This window comes from Bos indicus, chromosome 5 (assembly GCF_029378745.1).
Source record: "Bos indicus isolate NIAB-ARS_2022 breed Sahiwal x Tharparkar chromosome 5, NIAB-ARS_B.indTharparkar_mat_pri_1.0, whole genome shotgun sequence".
Lineage (NCBI taxonomy): Eukaryota > Metazoa > Chordata > Mammalia > Artiodactyla > Bovidae > Bos > Bos indicus.
The window spans coordinates 23,356,183-23,372,396 of NC_091764.1; the positions used below are offsets into that span (position 1 = coordinate 23,356,183).

The 16,214-nt window shown below is 38.8% G+C and overlaps 1 protein-coding gene across 5 annotated transcripts in view; it reads left to right on the top strand.

The window, feature by feature from the left end:
- The first annotated feature begins 1,026 nt into the window (after positions 1-1,026).
- Positions 1,027-16,214, top strand: part of MRPL42 (mitochondrial ribosomal protein L42) — a 30,829-nt gene continuing 15,641 nt past the window's right edge. For 2 of the 5 annotated variants that reach the window (XM_019960351.2, XM_070788944.1), the window contains exons 1-5: positions 1,027-1,108; positions 1,842-1,919; positions 2,540-2,699; positions 7,990-8,053; positions 9,585-9,669. In XM_019960351.2, coding sequence (XP_019815910.2) covers positions 2,630-2,699; positions 7,990-8,053; positions 9,585-9,669 — 219 coding nt within the window. In that variant the 5' untranslated portion in view covers positions 1,027-1,108; positions 1,842-1,919; positions 2,540-2,629. Of the gene's footprint in view, positions 1,109-1,841; positions 1,953-2,539; positions 2,700-7,989; positions 8,054-9,584; positions 9,670-16,214 lie in introns of all 5 variants that reach the window. The other 3 variants (XM_070788942.1, XM_070788941.1, XM_070788943.1) reach the window with 3 other exon arrangements.

Genomic DNA, 16,214 nt, shown 5'->3' on the forward strand with positions numbered 1-16,214 from the left:
TCTGATAACTGTTAGCTACTATCATAGTACAGATACACAAAAAGACAAAAAGTGCAAGATTACACATCAAAATGTTAGCATGTTGGAAATTAGTTTTAAAACTGCTGACACTGAACTCTACATTTATGAAACTCTTCCTGACACACTCTCAGACTGTGTATTATTGGTTTTCACACTGCCTCTCTCCAGCTGCTTCTGAGAGGCCCTTGCTGGCTGTCCTCCTCCACCGGACCGCTAAACGCTGGAATTTCCTGGCTAGGTTCTGGGTACTTTTCTTTTTTTTTCCTACACTCACTCCTTATGTGCACAGGCCCATGGCTGGTTTCTTTTCTGGTCTCAGCTTTGTGAACCTTTCTTCGCCCCACTGAGCCTCCCTGTTGGTCAGTGGTTCCCACTCGGCTCACAGCCATTGAGACGTGTCCTGTGGAATCGTCTTTGATTCGTCTCTCTTCAGCTCTGCACAGTGAATGTTTGACGAGTCCATTGATCGTTCCTTCCAATCTGTTTCTCCTCCCTGTCTTCCCCTACAGCATAGTCGGGAAAGACATTATAGCGTGGCCTTTTCTTCCCTCTAAGATACAAGGCAAGGTTCAGGATTCTGCACGTCTTCCTCTCATAATAAATAACCAGCACCGTTCTCAAAACATAATGCTGGGCTTTTAGGTTGAAGGGTTGCCCCGCTTCCCCATGTCAAACGTTAAATCCAACGCCACTACTCCTTCAATGCTTCTCTGAAATGTCTCTTTCCGTAGGAAACCTAATTCATCCGAGGATGGATCTCAAGTTGCTCCGATTATTGGTATAAACTTAAAAAAGACAGTGTTTGTTACTTTCTTAAGGATATGACTGGGGAACAGTGAATTTGTTTTTGGAGATAGTGCTAGTAAACTTGCTGGCGAACTGCTGCAACTAAACCCGGGAGCAGGCTGGATGAATCCCCGCTCCGCACCCGCCGTCGCCGCGCACCCCCAACCCCGGCACCATGGGCTCCTTCCGGCGGAGACTACATTTCCCAGAGTGCCCCGCGGGCCAGGAAGGCGCGTGGAGTTGTGCCGTCTAGAGCCGGGACTGAGGCAAGATGGCGGCTTCGCGGTGAGCAGCAGTTCAGGTAACCGCTGCCCTGTCCTTTTCCCGTCTAGGGGTCCCTAGAAGCTCGGCGGGCCCAGAGGCTTATTGGCAAGTGTTGAGGTCTCCTATGTCCTATCCTACGGCAGGATAAAGCCTCTGGCATTACCAGACTCAGTCTGTCTTGCAGAAGGGCTGGCGTGTGTCCTCTCGCTTCCTGTGGGAGCTACGCTCCAGGTGAAAGGTGCTAGTTCTGATAGCCTATTTCTCAAACCTCAGCCCCTCTCAGGCTCCCCGCAACCCTGTATTCTTCAGAGTTGAATTCCAAGCCAAGGGATATACCCTCTGAATTCTCTTTGAGGTGAATAATCTGATCCCTGGGTTTCAGAGAGAATGTGGTTTAAAACGTTCTGTTCCTCAGTTCGTAGTTAGAAGATAGGGGTTTGCGTTTCCTCCATACCACCTATTAAGCAGCGGTAAAGTGGGCGGACAAACCATTTGACTTCTCTGAGCCTAGGTTCTTAGTTTTTTAAGTGGAAATGCCTAACTTCTACACTTGTGAAAGAGCATATAATGTATAGGAAAATGGGTTGTAAACTGTAGAAAGGAACTCAGGGATGTCAGTGCTAATGTACTGACCGTGCAAGGAGTCATCTGCATAGTTTAGCAACTAAGATTGATAAAGTACGATGTTATCACTGTGCAGGGATGGGGGTGTGGGGAATAGTCATCGAATAGTCAGTTGCAAACGAATGATGTATGTCATTTATTCACAGCAGCCTGGAGTTGTTTCCCCGCGTTTTACCGTGGAAGGGACAGGGAGGATTGCTTAATGACTCGCCCAAACTTTCCCGGTTTGTAAATGATTGACTCTGAAGCTCTTGGAAGCAAGTTATTTAAATTTTGTACTTTAATTAATTCATGAATCAAAATAACGATACTTCCCATGATTAATATGAGAGTAAGATGAATGGTAGTGAAAGCACCTTGGAAAGCTAGAAATCTCATACATATATAAGAGGGCGAAATTTTATTCGGGGCTTTAGGATAGGATGTTTATGTGTGTTTCTCTAAGTCAATATTTAATAAGCCACGGCTGGGTCATCTTGTTTAATATTTCATTTAATCAGAAACAATACCATTGTAAGAGATGTAATAAGATCTTGTCTTTGGTACCTGGGAAGTTGTACACTGACACATTAGCTTTATGAAAGGAGAATGCTCTGTGTAGCATGTGTGACTGACTGTTTCTAAGAGTAATTACACATTGGCTGTGCACTCATTGAATGGAAATAACTATAACATCTGATGGTGTTGCTCGTTGTCCTATATTGCCTGGAAGCGGAAAGTTGTTTAAAAAGTTTTGCGTTAGTGTCTATGGTTTTAGGTAGTGATCTTATTTTGTGCTGTTCAGTGTGTTGTGTCGCTTCAGTTTATCATAGGTAGCACTGAGTTTTCTTTATCGCTTTTGCAGGGGTGAAGATTGTTATATCTAGAAGCAGATTTTAAAAGCAGTTTCTCTTCAAATCATCTTTATACCACCTGATAAGCATTTTGATTCACCATGGCATTGGCAGCAGTAAAATGGGCAATATCAAGCAGAACTATGTTGAAACATTTATTTCCAGTTGAAAGTAAGTTGGGTGTTGTTTTTTTTTAATGGTTAAGAGATTTTAAACTTTTTCAAATATTATAATATCATAATATGTGTTCACTGAAGAAAATTTACAGTGTTTAGTTATTGTATATGTTTGCTATTATATAGGAGGCATATCTATTCCACATATTGTATAATGTGGAAGATCCTTATATAGAAAGGGGTGTATGTCAGACAGTATCTATTTTATGATCTAATTTGTGCATTTGAAAGATGATTGACCTGTATATGTATATCAACATTTATAAATGAAGAGTTAAAGATGTGGACCAAGTAAGTTATCTTTGTAGACCACAAGTGGGATTTAACTGAGGCCAAGTGAAGGACTAATAAAGAGGAACTTTTTCTGGTTTGAATTACTTATGTTTCCACATACTGCTTTTTTTTTTAAAAAGTATTTATTTATTTACTTATTTATTTGGCTCTGCTGGGTCTTTGTTGCTGCTCAGGCTTTTTCTCCAGTTGCAGAGACCAGGGGCTACTCTTTGTTCGGTGCTCAGGCTTCTTGAAGGTGGCTTTTCTTGTTGTGGAGCAAGGGCTCTAGGGCACTCGGGCTTCAGTAGTTGAAGCTCCTGGGCTCTAGAACACAGGCTCAGTAGTTGTGGTGCTAGGGTTTAGTTGCTCCCTGGCCCGTGGGATCTTCCGCAACAAGGGATTGAACCCATGTCTCCTGTATTGGCAGGCAGATTTTTTATCACTGAGCCACCATGGAAGTCCTCATATACTACTTTTTTGGCAGTTCTTAAAATTAGCAAATAAGGGCCAAATGTACAATTCCATCTTACAGATACGATTATTGTTAATATTTTGGTGTATTTGTATTTTTTCTATGTAATTTTTTTTTAAAATGTAATTTCTTCCTTTTCTGAAGAAACAGTGTAATATTTTCTTCAAAGCCTAGTAATACATGTTTGATAGTCAAAACATTGACCTATATAAATAAACAGGCAATTAAAATCTTATTTCCTGACCAACCTTCTTTTCTCTTCCCTTTTCCTCTGTTTGTGAACTGCATTCTCCCATTTCTAAAGCAGACATGGTTAGAATGCTACAGTAGGTTTTCTTTTTCATGTTTAGCTAGTCAGCCAACATTTTTACTCATCTCTGCCCCATCTTAATCTCTTTATTCATGTTTCCTGTTGACTGCCATTTGTAATTGAACATTTCTATTGGAAGGACTGATGCTAAAGCTGAAACTCCAATACTTTGGCCACCTCATGTGAAGAGTTGACTCATTGGAAAAGACTCTGATACTGGGAGGGATTGAGGGCAGGAGGAGAAGGGGACGACAGAGGATGAGATGGCTGGATGGCATCACCGACTTGATGGACATGAGTTTGAGTGAACTCCGGGAGTTGATGATGGACAGGGAGACCTGGTGTGCTGCAATTCATGGGGTCGCAAAGACACAACCAAGCAAGTGAACTGAACTGAGTTAAGAGGAAAAGAGTTATTTGAAGACTAGAGGGTTAAAAACGATATAAATAAGAGTGCAATTAAGTAAACAGAGGATGAGATTGCTAAGAGTCTTCAGATACACACTAAAATCAGTGAAAACAAAACTGCAGTCAGCCCTTGATTACCTAGGAGCATTTGTTGTTGAGAACTTGGGGAGAGAGCTCTGCTGCAATTAGTCTCTCTTTTGCCCTGATAGGAACTCAGCCCCAGGGCTGATGGGAAATCAGGCCTAATCAATTTTTACCTAGTCCATGTCCTGAAACAGCAGTTTGTCCTTACTCAGGTTAATCTGAAAACCAGTTAATCTGCCCATGGCAGTTAAAAATGTCTATGTAGACTTCACCAGTTGGGCTATCCCAGAAAATAACTCCATCATCACTCAGTCATCCTAATAATCATGGACTACCTAACCTCTTGCATCCTGAAGCCTCTTATTCTACACAGTTTGTATTATTACTAGTGAAGGTAAAATATTATTATTACTGTTGCTATTGATATTTTATACAAAAGGGAAGGATGTTAAAAGATTAGAGGCAAAGCAAACGGTTATTGGAAAATTCAACGAGCACAAATAAAAAGGCCTTCCTGTACTCTGAAAGGAACATTTAAAACCTTTTGAAATATATAGCCACTGTGAAAAATTTTCAACTTTTAAGCACCTTAAGTCTTTTGATGTTTACAACTTTGAATTTTACAATAATTTACTTATCATGTGATATTGTCTTTCTGAAGATGAAGGAGCGTGAGTTCTCTGGCCCTCAGAAACTCAACCAAATTGCATATCTGATAAATTAGAGCTAAGGTCAAAACTGTGTCTTCTCAATATACTTTCTGCTATACTGTCTTTGTCGAAGTAATTTAAGATAATTCAGCATTTGAAAATGAATAGGACTATCAGCTTTCATAGATCATATCATAATGCAATTAAACTGTGTATATGTATAAATATATACATAAAACAGGAAAAGTCCTTGAGATGTGGAGAACTGACTCTCATGGGAGATTCTTTTTGGCATATTGAGTTGCTTTGGATTGATTGACGTTAACTTTGCCATCAGTCCTAATTATGCCTTTAGAACTTCTGATACTTAACCATATCTAGAATTTTTCTCTTGCTAAAATGTCAAATAAGTTTTTTTGAGTATTAATTATACAGAAATTAACATTTCAGAGGCAGTTTAGCAGTCTCTTCTTTTTTATTAAGCATGATAGGGGGCACAGTAATAAGCAGGATGTTCATTTAAGAATTTATTTAGACTCGTAGTTAAAATAGACAACTATGGAAACAATACCTGGAAAAGAAGGTAGAATGTATGTGTCATGAGGGTACAAACAAATGTCTGTAAGTGCAGAGTAGAAATTTTGCAGTTTCTGTTGAACTGAAAGTCTTGTTGTCTTGAGTTTTCCCTCTTGCCTACCTAAAAATGGTAAATTCTCTCTGTCCTTCCTCTGCCACCCAACCCTCCTTTCTTTCAGCAAGCATGTAGATCACTTAGCTGGTTTATATTCAGAGAATACAAATGACTTTTAATACTAATCCATACATAGTTAAGAAGATCCCCAACAGTGTCAAACAAGAAAATAAAATATGTATAAATGATTTTTATATTACCCTCTGATTTGAGGGTACTTCTGTATTAGCACAAATAATGAAAATTAATAAATCTTTTGAAAGATGAGGTTATATTTCTAATTCTTTGTATTTTTGTTATCTTTACATCAATGGAATTGTGGGGTCAACATTTTGCTGAAGAATCTTTTACGGTCTAGTGAGTTTTGTTAAGGTACTTTTTAATGTATTCGAGTAAGGATTTATATTTAGAACTCCTGCTGCTGCTGCTGCTAAGTCACTTCAGTCGTGTGCGATTCTGTGTGACCCCATAGACGGCAGCCCACCAGGCTTCCCCGTCCCTGGGATTCTCCAGGCAAGAGTACTGGAGTGGGTTGCCATTTCCTTCTCCAATGCAGGAAAGTGAAAAGTGGAAGTGAAGTCGCTCAGTCGTGTCCAACTCTAGTGACCCCATGGACTGCAGCGTACCAGGCTCCTCCGTCCATCGGATTTTCTAGGCAAAAGTACCGGAGTGGTGTGCCATTGCCACTCTTAAGTATATACAGTCCTTGGGGAAAGGAGAGGTATACAAAGATGGAAAATGCAACTTTGTTTAGACATCTCTGATACATGTAAATAACTGGTGCATTGAAAAAAAAGACCACAGAGATGGTATAGCAATGTTGTATGGAGTGTTGGTTGTGGAGTATGCAGAATAGACAGCTTTTCTGTGATGGGGGTTGTCGGGCAGGGAGAAGGGAAAAAGAATTTCATGGAAGAGTAGCATTTGACTTTTGAAAGATGAGTGGTATTTGAACCAAGTTGGGATGGCATTCCATACTGAGGAGCAAGAGACTAGTTGAGAGAAGTTGATCTCTACAGAAGATTTATTCAGAATTTTTTTTAACCATACTGAACTACATTTTTCCTTTATATTTAAAAGAATTATCATTACTCTGGATGTAGAGAAACCTTTTACAAACCGTTAAAAAAATATGGCTTTTGAATTTGCTGCTGCTGCAGCTAAGTCACTTCAGTCGTGTCCAACTCTGTGCGACCCAATAGACGGCAGCCCACCAGGCTCCCCCGTCCCTGGGATTCTCCAGGTAAGAACATTGGAGTGGGTTGCCATTTCCTTCTCCAATGCGTGAAAAGTGAAAGTGAAGTCACTCAGTTGTGTCTGACTCTTAGCGACCCCATGGACTGTAGCCCACCAGGCTCCTCCATCCACGGGATTTTCCAGGCAAGAGGACTGGAGTGGGGTGCCATTGCCTTCTCTGTTTGAATTTGCAGGTATTCTAAAAAAAAGGAAATGTCAGCATTTTGATTAAGAAAAGTTGATTTTGAAGTTTATTTTGTATTTTGTCACTTAAACACTCCCCTTTTATGGACCGTGCACTCCAGTTGCACTAAAGTTTTTATTTATTTATTTGACTGTGCTCCCTGGCTTGAAGGATCTTAATTCCCTGACTAGGGATCAAACCCAGCCCCTGTCAGTGAATGCACCAAGTCCTAAACACTGGACCGCTGGGGAATTCCCAACACTAAAGTTTTATGTTCTTTCTTTCCTTTGATTGTTGGCACTTTTTATTACCTCTCTAAGGAACGTTGTCGGAGAAGGCAATGGCACCCCACTCCAGTCCTCTTGCCTGTAAAATCCCATGGAAGGAGGAGCCTAGTGGGCTTCAGTCCATGGGGTCGCTAAGAGTCGGACATGACTGAGCGACTTCACTTTCACTTTTCACTGTCATGCATTGGAGAAGGAAATGGCAACCCACTCCAGTGTTCTTGCCTAGAGAGTCCCAGGGATGGGGGAGCCTGGTGGGCTGCCATCTATGGGGTCGCACAGAGTCAGACACAACTGAAGTGACTTAGCAGCAGCAAGGAACGTTGTACTTACCCACTAATAACTCCAGTTTACTGCTTCATCCTTCAGAACACCCTAAAGATCATATCCATATTGTTGAACCCATACTCCTGTTTTGTGACTTGTCGGTGTGCCCCTTCTACTCCCAGTTCTTCTGCGCTAACAGGGCTTATCTTTGTATTGGAGTTGTTCGTTTACGTGTCCCTCTCTCGCCGGGTTTGAACCTTTTTTGAGGGCAGGATCTTAACTTACTGAATCCTTAGCTCCAAGTACAGCCCTGCTTCATAGTGAATATAGTGAATATTGGTTGAATGGGTAAAACTAACTTTACATTTGTGTGAGAACATATTCTCAAATGAACTAAATCCATTTTACTGTTTGGGGATTTTGCAGACGGAGCCTTATATTGTGTTGGTCACAAATCTACATATTCTTCTCTTCCAGATGACTATAATTGGTACGTATTGAAATCCAGTTGGAAAAAAAAAATGAGTCTCTTAGCTCTGTCTGAAATGATTGTTTTATTTCTTGTTTTGGTATTTCTGCTTTCTTTTCTGATTGTTCTTTCTTTAATTTTGTTTTTAAAAAATATTTCAGTGGTCTTATTTACCCAGTGTCTGGACTTATAAATGTTTTAAATAAAAATCATTTATCATTGTGTTTCAGTGAATACTTCATTTGTTCTAAGACAGATGTGCTGATAGAAATGCTGTCTTTTCTTCCTGAAGCATTCTTTAGTTTTTTTGAAAAGTTAATTACTTTTATGATTTTCTCTTAGAGTTCTTATCCGTTAGCTTAAACAATTATTTATCTTATCTTTTGTTGATACTGAATAATCCTAAATTGTAAATATTTAATTTAACCACAAATTATTTGGTACTTATTCAGTTCTAGTCAGTATGCTAAGAGCTAGGAGTAGCATATGAATGGAATGTTGTCCTTTATAGCAGAGTCCTATGTGCAGAAGCTACAACATTTTTTTTTTTTCTTAAGTTACTTTTTAAAAAAAAATAATTTTATTTATGTATTTATTTTTGGCTCTGCTGGGTCTTTGTTGATCTGCCTGGGCATTCTTTAGTGGCAGTGAGCAGGGGCTTCATTGCTGTGTGCCGGCTTCTCATCTTGGTGGCTTCTCTTGTGGAGCACGGGCTCTAGGCATGGGGGACTCAGTAGTTGGAGCTACGGGGCTCTAGAGCATGTGGGCTTCCATAGTTGTGGCGCAGTGGGCTTCGTTGCTTCGTGGTATCTGGGATCCTCCCGGACCAGGGATCAAACCCCTGTCACCTGCATTGGCAGGCAGATTTTTTTTTTATCACTGAAGAAACCAGGAAAGCCCCATGAAGTTGTTTTATTGTGAAATTTAGTAAAAATATATTTTCTTATCTCTTGACACCAGTTTTAATTGTAAATTTAATAAGTATTAGGATAGTGATGCAATAAGACTAGATAATAGGTGGCACTTTTTGAACCTGAAAAGATTGAATCTTACATGTTTTGCATTATGCCAAGGGCGCTTGGAGAAATGCTGATCTAGAAAAAGTGTTCAGCTACAGTCTTTATGATTGGAAATTCAGGTGATCCTTTACCTGGAAGATTATGTATTTTGCTGATCTTCAGCTTTAATAATTCAAGTAATCTTACAGCTTTTTGAAGATAGCTTTTAGATAAGGAAAGGAAGTTCTATTAATAGTGATGCATGAACATGAAGATCTCTTCCAAAGATTTGGAGAACAAACTAACAAAACAAGTAATTCAAAGGATAATAGATAAAATCATGGGTAATGGGGTTGTTGTGGTAGTTAAATTGACATATTTTGTGGGATGGTCTGAATTGTCTCCTGTGATACGGGTACCTCCTTTGCCAGTCCAGTGACACGGCATTTATTCTTCAGGGATTGGTGATTAACAGATTTGAGCTCTAATACTCATTTTGCCTTGAATACAGTATAAACCTGTCTCTGAAACGTTCATTCTTCTTTTTTTTAAAGCAAAGTAGAGCTTGCTCTGACATCTGATGCCAGGACAATTGTATGCTACCACCCTTCTGTGGACATTCCATATGAACACACAAAAGTATGTATAAGCAGATCTCTTATGATTTTTAATTTGCTGTTGAAATACACTTCTTTACAGTGTCCAAAGAGAAGGGAATTGTTTGATTTTCTTTATTTGGTGTTGTCTTTTGGCTTTTTTATTTTACTGTTTTGATTTTTCTCTTCCTCTTTCTCTAAAGATTTTTTTCAATACACAAAGTGAACCATTTAAACACAACTATGGCATCAATTTCTTGCCTAAAATTTGGCAGGTTACTGACTAGGGATCAAACACACTTAGTATAAATTTTAAAAACACAGTGTGCCATGCTACTGTATACTGCAGGCTAATAAATTATGAGAAGTTTGTATTTTAGAGTGCTGTTTCATAACTTTTATATTGTGTTGGTTCTGATCATCCTTTAATGTTTGGTGAATTTCTTCCTGTTTTTGGTTAGTTTTTTCTAATGGGCCAACATGGGCATAATTTTAAGTGGCCTAATTTAATTAATGTTTTCCATATTTCTTCAAAAGTGAAGCACTAGATAAAGGAGGCTATGTTTTTACTTTAATACAATTTATTTAACTTGACCCAAGTCTTTATTTATTATTTTATGTGTGAATTGCTTTCTCTTTTTTCTTTAAGCCTTCTTCTACTATATTTGGAAATGTTTGATTTGCTTTTTGAGGAAAAAATACTTAAGTAGTTCATCACATGATGCATCTAGTGGTAGCTGTTTTTAAAAATCATCATTAAGTCTAGAGTACTGATTTGATAGAAAAAATTAATTTTAGTTTGCTATTTTGTATTCTCTTTTTAATTTTGTCATTTTGTCTGCCTACCTTGTATTCTAGCTAGGTATCATAGGCAGTAATTTTGTACCTTTTCTGTTTCATTTCTTTGAACAGCTTTTAGAAAACAGGTGTAAGTCACTGGCTTTTGGCCTGTAACCTCTAGCTCGTACTGTATTGTGTCTTCTCCCATTTTTATTTTGTATTAGTTTTCTGGTTGTGTGCTTTATTCCTGTGTTAGCAGTTATACTAAAAAGCCCAAGATTGTGTGGTCTTTTCTCACTATCCAGATTCTCATCTCCATATAGCTGTTTGCATCCACGAATCTGACACTTTTCCTGTCCTTCCCAACTCTTAAAACATCTGCATTCTATTAAAACTTGCTATCTTTATAAAGTCTCTCAGAACCTTAACTTCTTCTAGAACGTTGGCTTCGCCTTCTGACTCTTAAAAGAAAGTTGGCTGTACCCTAGCCCCATTGCTTCCATAGCACTCTTAAGTAGTTATGCTTTCTCTCCTAAACCCTTTTACTACTGAGCCTAGAGAAAGAATAGATGTCCCTGTGGCTCTTCACTGTCATATCCAGGTCATCTTTCCTCCTCCCTAATGGTTTCTAGCTTGCTTTGTAGTTTGGATCATTAAATCATGCTATCTCCTTATCTTTTTTTTTTTTTTTTGCTGTCATCCTGCAGTTCACTTCTCATCCTCCCTTCCCCATCCCTCCACTCTTCTTTGAAGATTTTAAATGTACTTTGACACTCACCAACACTGTTTGTATCCTAATTCTTTGTTATTTCAGTGTCCGTGTAGATGATCTGTCTACTACCCCAGCCTCTGACTTCTTGACCTTTTATCCCTACAGCGGCCCCCACTCCCATGGTTGTTCCTTGCCACTGTGCTGTGCTTAGTCGCTCAGTGGTATCGGATTCTTTGCGACCCCGTGGACTGTAGCCTGCCAGGTCTCCTGTCCATGGGGATTCTCCAGGCAAGAATACTAGAGTGGGTTGGCCGTTCTTTTCTCCAAGGGGTCTTCCCAACCCAGGGATCGGACAAGGTCTCCCGTATTGCAGGTGGATTCTCTATCGTCTAAGCCTCCAGGGAAGCCCATGGTAGTTTTCTAGAGAGGTTTTAATCACAAATAATTCTTCCTCCCAATCTAGATGTTTAAGAATTCCATTAGTGTGCTACCAGCTCCTCCTAGCTTCCCAGCTCCAAGAATTATTTATTCCCTCATTAAGACCTCCATCGATTGATGGAACCATGTTTTCGCAGTCCTTTTCGTATCTCATACATTCTCCTTACCTGGGATCGATTCCATGGTCGTCATCATCATCACTCCCTTGCATACATACCCGTCTCTGTTTGTTTTTTTGTTGCCCTTCCTTTGCTGTATCAGTTGTCTCCTTTCCGGTGTCTTCAGTATCCCTCTCTAGTCTAGGAGATCACTCATGTGAGGTCACACATAATCCCTCTACACAGTGGATTCTCTGCTGTTCTTTAAGGTAGATACTTAGGAAGCTCCTGCCTCAGGGCCCATGTAGTTACTGCTTCCTCTGCCTGAATGCTGTAGTTTATTCCCTCTCCTTGAGGTCTTTCCTTATTTGTTACCTAGAGAGACCTTCCTTGACCACTGCATTTCAAGTAGTACCCCTTCCCCTGGAGTCCCTGTTGTCCTTCTTTGCTTTGCTTTTCTCAATAGCATTTATCATTTCTGGCACAATGGATGTTTTCCTGCTATTCTGTGTGTCTGCCTTCATTAAAATGTAAGCTCCATGAGGACAGGGCCTTGTCTGTTTTGTTCTACTTTTTGCTATATCATCAGCACCTGGAAAACCTTTGTACTTGGTTGGTGCACAATAAATATTTGTTGATCAACTAAATAAATTGGGTCCTCTCCATGATTTTCTGTTTTAAAGCTAAGAGATACAAATTTGTAGAAGCTTGGAAATTTTTTGTTTCTCAAGTAATTACAGATTGGACTTTATTTACAATAGGAAACATTCTTGAAAATACATTGTTAAAATATGTTCTTTTTGAATCTAGATTTACAGATTTCACAAAGTATATAGCATTAAATAACTGTATTTAAACATGACTTATCATTTAGATTGGATTTTCTTTTTTCAAGGAAGTAGCTGCAACTCTGTTCTGTTCTGTGCTTAGTTGCTCAGTTGTGTCCAACTCTTTGTGACCCCAAGGACTAACTGTAGCCTGCTAGGCTCCTCTCTGTCCATGGGGATTGTCCAGGCAAGAATACTGAAGTGGGTTGCCATGCCCTTTCTCCAGGGGCTCTTCCCAACGCAGAAATCAATCGGGGTCTCCTGCATTGCAGGCGGATTCTTTACCATCTGAGCTACCAGGGAAGCCCAGCTGCAACTCTAGTGGACCCTTTAATTCTCTAGGCCCTAGAAAGCATATTTCGTACAAAGATCCTGTTCATATGTAGAAATACCTACTGACACTGACTTTAAGAAAATTAAAATGATTTATATGATTGGTTTTCTGGTAACTTGCATTTGCATCTAGATGTTGATTATATTCCAAATATCCAGGTAAAAAGATCTTTCTTTCTGTTTCGCCCAGGTATAAGTCTTATTAAAACTAAAAATGTTTTTCTAGAATTTATGATTTCTAGTTTAGGAAAATAAAGATTTTAAACCAGGGACAAAAAAATAATAATTTGGAAAAATAAAGTAAAAATGTAAGTATTAGGCAATTCTTTTTAGTGGTTGATTTAGTGGAAAATTTGAAAAGTCAAATTTTAAAAATTCTTAAGAAAAACAAGGAAAATTCAAGATGACAGTTCTAAATGTTTTTTTAAAGTTGACATACAGTTTTAGTTTTTCCTTTTTACTGAAATATTCATGTACCCTTTCTTTGAAATTTGATCAGGGAGATCAAGTGCAACCTAAAAGTCAGTTCTAAGTCTGTAGAGGCTTTTGGTTTAGACTTCGAGGAAGCCATTAATTCTAATGTCTTTTTTCTGTGTGCCTGGGAAAGAAAATGTTTTTAATTATACAAAGCAGAGAGAATTTGTGATATATTAGAATTGAGCCTGTTTGGGAATAGGAAGGGAGACAATGAACATTTATTAACTTGAAAATAGCGGATAATATTTAAAACATTTGATCTTTAGTAACAAGTATAGTAACCTAAGGGGCTTCTCAGATGGCTCAGTGGTAAAGAATCCACCTGCTAAGCAGGAGACTCAGCTTTATCCCTAGGTTGGGAAGATCTCTCTGAAGAAGGAAATGGTAATTCATTCCAGTATTGCCTGGGGAATTCTATGGACTGAGGAGCCTGGCAGGCTAGAGTCCATGGGGTTACAACAAGTCAGGAATGACTAGCGACTAAAAACAATAACAACACAATAACTTAAAGGAGAGAAAACTATAGGCTCTAATCTAGTGTTTGCTGGTATCCTTCAGAGTCTGATAGTAACTTACAAAGACATATATTAATATTTCACTCTATATGTAAGAGATGACCTTATAAAATTACTTTAAATGTTTAAGGGACACTTCTTTAAAAAATAATAATAAATTAATACTTTTTTCCTGTTTGAGGCCTTAAAAGAAACATTAGTAGCTTGTTCAGTCACTCAGTCATGTCTGACTCTTTGCAACCCCGTGAACTACAGCATGCCAGGCTTCCTTCCCTGTCCTTCACTATCTCCTGGGGTTTGCTTAGTTTCATGTCCATTGAGTCAGTAATGGTGTCTAACCATCTCATCCTCTGCCGCTCCCTTCTCCTTTTGCCTTCAATCTTTCCCAGCATCAGGGTCTTTTCCAGTGAGTCAGTTCTTCGAGTCAGGTGGTCAAAGTATTGGAGCTTCAGCTTCAGCATCAGTCCTTCCGATGAATATTCAGGGTTGATTTCCTTTAAGATTGATTGGTTTGATTTCCTTGCAGTCCAAGGGACTCTCAGGAGTCTTCTCTAGCACCACAGTTTGAAAGCATCAATTCTTCGGCTCTTAGACTTCTTTATGGTCCCAACTCTCACATCAAACCTATATTAAGTAGGTAATTACTCCTCAGATTTTACAGAAAGGAAATTAAGAGCTTAAATAACTTTTCCAAGGTCACAGAGTTAGTAGTTATTGACCAAAGCCCAAATTCTTAACCTCTTCATTATACTTTCTCCTTATTCCCTCCCACACTGTGGTTCCTTATTTCTACTTATGTCAAATTGTTGTACTTAGTGCTCAGTGGTTAAGTGATGTCTGACAGTTTGCAACCCCATGAACTATGGATTGCCATGCTCCTCTGTCCATGGGATTTCCCAGGCAGGAATACTGGAGTGGGTTGTCATTTCCTTCTCCAGAGGATTTTCTTGACCCAGGGATCGAACCTGCATCTCCCGCATTTTAGACAGATCCTTTACCACTGAACCACGAAAACTGAAACTGTGAAAGCTTTTTATAATCTTTATTTCTCAGGGTCCCTTTTTTAAGATTGCCTGTTTATTGTGTTTTTACCTACTTTGCTCTACTTGTAATGTTTTTTATTCCTTCTAGAACTCATTCTGCACTCTATGACAAGGCTCTAACTTGGCTCCTGTTTTATGTTTCACTAATGTCTTTGTTACTTTGCATTTCTGAAGTACTTAGTCAGTTGCACCACCATCATGTACTTACAGATTGCCTTTTAAAATGGCTTTATTTTTTTCATGTACATAAGCTAAATAAATATGAATATATGCTCTAACATTTAATACAGTGGTAGAATGTAGTAGTTGTCATTAATAGTGTATGAATATAAGAAGACGTCTGTGTTTGAATTGTTTCATTTGTAAATTCAAGGTTTCATTGTGTTGTAATACATATATAAGGTGTTTGTAAAGCTTATATATGTTTTCAGTTCATTCTCTTAGTTGTGTCTGACTCTTTGTGACCCCATGGACTGCAGCACACCAGGCTTCCTTGTCCATCACCAACTCCTGAGCTTGCTCAAACTCATGTCCATTGAGTCGGTGATGCCATCCAACCATCTCATCCTCTCTCATCCCCTTCTCCTCTTGCCTTCAATCTTTCCCAATATCAGGGTATTTTCAAATGGGTCAGTTCTTCGCATCAGGTGGCCAAAGTATTGGAGTTTCAGCTTCAGCATCAGTCCTTGCAGTGAATATTAAGGACTGATCTCCTTTAGGATGGACTGGTTAGATCTCCTTGCAGTCCAAGGGACTCTAAGGAGTCTTCTCCAACACCACAGTTCAAAAGCATCAATTCTTTGGTGCTCGGCTTTCTTTATAGTCCATCTCTCACATCCGTACATGACTGCTGGAAAAACCATAGCTTTGACTAGATGGACCTTTGTCAGCAAAGTAATGTCTCTGCTTTTCAGTATACTGTCTAGGTTGGTCATGGCTTTTCTTCCAAGAAGCAAGCGTCTTTTATATATGTTATGTATAAATATATATATGTCTTATATATGATATATATGTAACATACATATATGTTATTTTATATATGTTATATTTTTTGTAAAACTAATATAATGTTACAATCTTGTGTTACATGTCATATCTCTTAATATTTAAAATATAGGTAAGCTGACTTTCCAAGGCACTGATTTTTAAGAACTTTAGTCAGCCACTGTTGCTGATGGGCATATGCTGTCTTACTAGTGTTGGGAAGAAATGAGATTTTTTTTTTTAGTAATTAACGTCTTTGGGGAAAGAAACTACTCAAATTATCATAAAGCATCATTTAATTCCAGTGCAGTCACCTAAAATGAAAATACTGAAAAATTTTCCTTTTGGATATAAAAATGTCATTTTCAAATGAAGGTTTTT